The sequence below is a fragment of the Nanorana parkeri genome, unplaced genomic scaffold, assembly GCF_000935625.1.
Source record: "Nanorana parkeri isolate BGI_ZX_2015 unplaced genomic scaffold, ASM93562v1 scaffold1866, whole genome shotgun sequence".
Classification (NCBI taxonomy): domain Eukaryota; kingdom Metazoa; phylum Chordata; class Amphibia; order Anura; family Dicroglossidae; genus Nanorana; species Nanorana parkeri.
Window position 1 is genome coordinate 1 of NW_017308134.1, and position 6,454 is coordinate 6,454.

General features: G+C 56.6%; 1 protein-coding gene across 1 annotated transcript in view; it reads right to left on the bottom strand.

Annotated features, from left to right (window-relative positions):
- Window positions 1-490: 490 nt before the first annotated feature.
- LOC108799969 (rab proteins geranylgeranyltransferase component A 1-like) overlaps window positions 491-6,454 on the bottom strand; it is a 52,069-nt gene continuing 46,105 nt past the window's right edge. Inside the window, exon 8 of the mRNA XM_018571919.1 lies at window positions 491-725. Within this exon, the coding sequence (XP_018427421.1) occupies window positions 499-725 (227 nt within the window). The 3' untranslated portion in view covers window positions 491-498. The remainder of the gene's footprint in view (window positions 726-6,454) is intronic.

A 6,454-nucleotide genomic window follows, 5' to 3' on the forward strand; every position in this document is an offset into this window, starting at 1 on the left:
GGGGATATATTACAATGACACCTGGAAGTGGGGGGATATACAGGTGAAACTCGACCAAAAACTATGCACAGCCGCCGGGATTTACAGGACCGTGTCATCTTTGAGCCGGCATCTCAGTCCAGGAAGCAGATGGTGACCCCCGGGTGATGCCTGAACAAAGATGGCGCCGTCCTTCTGGTGAGAAGAGCAGAAGGCGGCATTGCCCGGGGGGAGGGCTGTGATCGCTGCGAGGGGTAATTAATACCTGGAATTGCTACACTTGTCATGTGACGCTCGGGCTGCTGTAACATTGACACATCACTGAGCATGCCGAATGTTTCATGCTGCATTCATTAAACTGTTCCTCCCCGTTCAACATCAACCGGATGCGTCGCCTCTCTTGGTAAGCTTGAACAGGCTCTGGAAGTATTTATACTCTGCGTCCATGCATAAAGCATCTATAGGGGGGGGGGGACGGACGGACGTATGAATGGAGCGGGCCCATTCCCGGAGGCGCTCTCACCTGCAGAAGCACTGCGGAATCTCTCCCAAGCCGTACATGTGGAACAGGAAGGGAGTGTTGCCGTAGCGACCGAGACATCGCAAGAAATGCTGCGTCGCCTTCAACCCGTCTACCGTGCCGGCGGCTTGGGAAACCATTGCGATGGAGCAGAGGACGAAGTGCTGCAAACCGGGCGCTAAGCGCTTGGACTGCAGAAACTCCGCAAAGGTGGAATCCTTGTGATCTGCAAAAGTGACAAAAACGTATTATTCCTCCTCTTGTATGCAAGTGCCGGGTGACCACACTGACCCCCAATAATCCCAGTGACCACACTGACCCCGATAATCCCCTGACCCCAGTGACCACACTGATCCCAGTGACCACACTGACCCCGATAATCCCCTGACCCCAGTGACCACACTGATCCCAGTGACCACACTGACCCCGATAATCCCCTGACCCCAGTGACCACACTGATCCCAGTGACCACACTGACCCCGATAATCCCCTGACCCCAGTGACCACACTGATCCCAGTGACCACACTGACCCCGATAATCCCCTGACCCCAGTGACCACACTGATCCCAGTGACCACACTGACCCCGATAATCCCCTGACCCCAGTGACCACACTGATCCCAGTGACCACACTGACCCCGATAATCCCCTGACCCCAGTGACCACACTGATCCCAGTGACCACACTGACCCCGATAATCCCCTGACCCCAGTGACCACACTGATCCCAGTGACCACACTGACCCCGATAATCCCCTGACCCCAGTGACCACACTGATCCCAGTGACCACACTGACCCCGATAATCCCCTGACCCCAGTGACCACACTGATCCCAGTGACCACACTGACCCCGATAATCCCCTGACCCCAGTGACCACACTGATCCCAGTGACCACACTGACCCCGATAATCCCCTGACCCCAGTGACCACACTGATCCCAGTGACCACACTGACCCCGATAATCCCCTGACCCCAGTGACCACACTGATCCCAGTGACCACACTGACCCCGATAATCCCCTGACCCCAGTGACCACACTGATCCCAGTGACCACACTGACCCCGATAATCCCCTGACCCCAGTGACCACACTGATCCCAGTGACCACACTGACCCCGATAATCCCCTGACCCCAGTGACCACACTGATCCCAGTGACCACACTGACCCCGATAATCCCCTGACCCCAGTGACCACACTGATCCCAGTGACCACACTGACCCCGATAATCCCCTGACCCCAGTGACCACACTGATCCCAGTGACCACACTGACCCCGATAATCCCCTGACCCCAGTGACCACACTGATCCCAGTGACCACACTGACCCCGATAATCCCCTGACCCCAGTGACCACACTGATCCCAGTGACCACACTGACCCCGATAATCCCCTGACCCCAGTGACCACACTGATCCCAGTGACCACACTGACCCCGATAATCCCCTGACCCCAGTGACCACACTGATCCCAGTGACCACACTGACCCCGATAATCCCCTGACCCCAGTGACCACACTGATCCCAGTGACCACACTGACCCCGATAATCCCCTGACCCCAGTGACCACACTGATCCCAGTGACCACACTGACCCCGATAATCCCCTGACCCCAGTGACCACACTGATCCCAGTGACCACACTGACCCCGATAATCCCCTGACCCCAGTGACCACACTGATCCCAGTGACCACACTGACCCCGATAATCCCCTGACCCCAGTGACCACACTGATCCCAGTGACCACACTGACCCCGATAATCCCCTGACCCCAGTGACCACACTGATCCCAGTGACCACACTGACCCCGATAATCCCCTGACCCCAGTGACCACACTGATCCCAGTGACCACACTGACCCCGATAATCCCCTGACCCCAGTGACCACACTGATCCCAGTGACCACACTGACCCCGATAATCCCCTGACCCCAGTGACCACACTGATCCCAGTGACCACACTGACCCCGATAATCCCCTGACCCCAGTGACCACACTGATCCCAGTGACCACACTGACCCCGATAATCCCCTGACCCCAGTGACCACACTGATCCCAGTGACCACACTGACCCCGATAATCCCCTGACCCCAGTGACCACACTGATCCCAGTGACCACACTGACCCCGATAATCCCCTGACCCCAGTGACCACACTGATCCCAGTGACCACACTGACCCCGATAATCCCCTGACCCCAGTGACCACACTGATCCCAGTGACCACACTGACCCCGATAATCCCCTGACCCCAGTGACCACACTGATCCCAGTGACCACACTGACCCCGATAATCCCCTGACCCCAGTGACCACACTGATCCCAGTGACCACACTGACCCCGATAATCCCCTGACCCCAGTGACCACACTGATCCCAGTGACCACACTGACCCCGATAATCCCCTGACCCCAGTGACCACACTGATCCCAGTGACCACACTGACCCCGATAATCCCCTGACCCCAGTGACCACACTGATCCCAGTGACCACACTGACCCCGATAATCCCCTGACCCCAGTGACCACACTGATCCCAGTGACCACACTGACCCCGATAATCCCCTGACCCCAGTGACCACACTGATCCCAGTGACCACACTGACCCCGATAATCCCCTGACCCCAGTGACCACACTGATCCCAGTGACCACACTGACCCCGATAATCCCCTGACCCCAGTGACCACACTGATCCCAGTGACCACACTGACCCCGATAATCCCCTGACCCCAGTGACCACACTGATCCCAGTGACCACACTGACCCCGATAATCCCCTGACCCCAGTGACCACACTGATCCCAGTGACCACACTGACCCCGATAATCCCCTGACCCCAGTGACCACACTGATCCCAGTGACCACACTGACCCCGATAATCCCCTGACCCCAGTGACCACACTGATCCCAGTGACCACACTGACCCCGATAATCCCCTGACCCCAGTGACCACACTGATCCCAGTGACCACACTGACCCCGATAATCCCCTGACCCCAGTGACCACACTGATCCCAGTGACCACACTGACCCCGATAATCCCCTGACCCCAGTGACCACACTGATCCCAGTGACCACACTGACCCCGATAATCCCCTGACCCCAGTGACCACACTGATCCCAGTGACCACACTGACCCCGATAATCCCCTGACCCCAGTGACCACACTGATCCCAGTGACCACACTGACCCCGATAATCCCCTGACCCCAGTGACCACACTGATCCCAGTGACCACACTGACCCCGATAATCCCCTGACCCCAGTGACCACACTGATCCCAGTGACCACACTGACCCCGATAATCCCCTGACCCCAGTGACCACACTGATCCCAGTGACCACACTGACCCCGATAATCCCCTGACCCCAGTGACCACACTGATCCCAGTGACCACACTGACCCCGATAATCCCCTGACCCCAGTGACCACACTGATCCCAGTGACCACACTGACCCCGATAATCCCCTGACCCCAGTGACCACACTGATCCCAGTGACCACACTGACCCCGATAATCCCCTGACCCCAGTGACCACACTGATCCCAGTGACCACACTGACCCCGATAATCCCCTGACCCCAGTGACCACACTGATCCCAGTGACCACACTGACCCCGATAATCCCCTGACCCCAGTGACCACACTGATCCCAGTGACCACACTGACCCCGATAATCCCCTGACCCCAGTGACCACACTGATCCCAGTGACCACACTGACCCCGATAATCCCCTGACCCCAGTGACCACACTGATCCCAGTGACCACACTGACCCCGATAATCCCCTGACCCCAGTGACCACACTGATCCCAGTGACCACACTGACCCCGATAATCCCCTGACCCCAGTGACCACACTGATCCCAGTGACCACACTGACCCCGATAATCCCCTGACCCCAGTGACCACACTGATCCCAGTGACCACACTGACCCCGATAATCCCCTGACCCCAGTGACCACACTGATCCCAGTGACCACACTGACCCCGATAATCCCCTGACCCCAGTGACCACACTGATCCCAGTGACCACACTGACCCCGATAATCCCCTGACCCCAGTGACCACACTGATCCCAGTGACCACACTGACCCCGATAATCCCCTGACCCCAGTGACCACACTGATCCCAGTGACCACACTGACCCCGATAATCCCCTGACCCCAGTGACCACACTGATCCCAGTGACCACACTGACCCCGATAATCCCCTGACCCCAGTGACCACACTGATCCCAGTGACCACACTGACCCCGATAATCCCCTGACCCCAGTGACCACACTGATCCCAGTGACCACACTGACCCCGATAATCCCCTGACCCCAGTGACCACACTGATCCCAGTGACCACACTGACCCCGATAATCCCCTGACCCCAGTGACCACACTGATCCCAGTGACCACACTGACCCCGATAATCCCCTGACCCCAGTGACCACACTGATCCCAGTGACCACACTGACCCCGATAATCCCCTGACCCCAGTGACCACACTGATCCCAGTGACCACACTGACCCCGATAATCCCCTGACCCCAGTGACCACACTGATCCCAGTGACCACACTGACCCCGATAATCCCCTGACCCCAGTGACCACACTGATCCCAGTGACCACACTGACCCCGATAATCCCCTGACCCCAGTGACCACACTGATCCCAGTGACCACACTGACCCCGATAATCCCCTGACCCCAGTGACCACACTGATCCCAGTGACCACACTGACCCCGATAATCCCCTGACCCCAGTGACCACACTGATCCCAGTGACCACACTGACCCCGATAATCCCCTGACCCCAGTGACCACACTGATCCCAGTGACCACACTGACCCCGATAATCCCCTGACCCCAGTGACCACACTGATCCCAGTGACCACACTGACCCCGATAATCCCCTGACCCCAGTGACCACACTGACCCCAGTGACCACACCGACCCCTGATAATCCCAGTGACCACACTGACCCCGATAATCCCCTGACCCCAGTGACCACACTGACTACACCGTCCCCGATAATCCCAGTGACCACACAGACCACACTGACTACACCGTCCCCGATAATCCCAGTGACCACATGACTACACCGTCCCCGATAATCCCAGTGACCACATGACTACACCGTCCCCGATAATCCCAGTGACCACATGACTACACCGTCCCCGATAATCCCAGTGACCACACAGACCACACTGACTACACCGTCCCCGATAATCCCAGGGACAGACCAGGAGTCTGCTGGCCTGTCAAAATAATTAGCAGGCACCAGTCTTACAAAGAGGAGAAGATTGTACAAAGATTATGTGGTCAGAGTGTAACATGTATGGTGACCCTTTGTTTAAACTATCTAACACTCCGCAATGAGCTTCTCTTATTTCCTCCTGCCAGAAATCCAGTGAGCTGATCACTTCCTGAGCTCTCTGTCTGCTATCAGTTACACTGTTCTGAGGCTGCACAAAAGAAGAAGAGGGGAGGGGGAGGTGTTATGTAGTCTTGCCTTGGGATGGCGACACTGCACCTTCATAAATGCAGTGCAGCGAGTGAATGTTGTCACCCCAGGACAGGAAGTGTGGTACTGGCAGGACCACTAGGTGAAAATGAAGGGAAAAAAGAAAACTAATGTAGCCACCACATCTAAGGACTGGCAATGCATGAATGTTTCCTCTTGGGTTGTTATACAATAAACGCTTTAAAATCCCTCCAAGTCCCTGAACTCTGAACAACAATGTCTCTTATTTGTGTGTCACTCGGCTGTAGATCCTCCAATCATCTCTGACACTGTCCTTCCTTCTGGAGGGGCGGGGCTACGTCTGTTCCCCATGGTCCCTGTGTGTTGTAATGTAGTCACCGCTCCAAGCTCCGCCCCCCCCGGGATGGACTACAATCTCAATACAAATCAGTAAACTAAACCTGAGATTGTAGTCCTTCCCGGGAGTGAGCTTGGAGCGGTGACTACTTTACAAC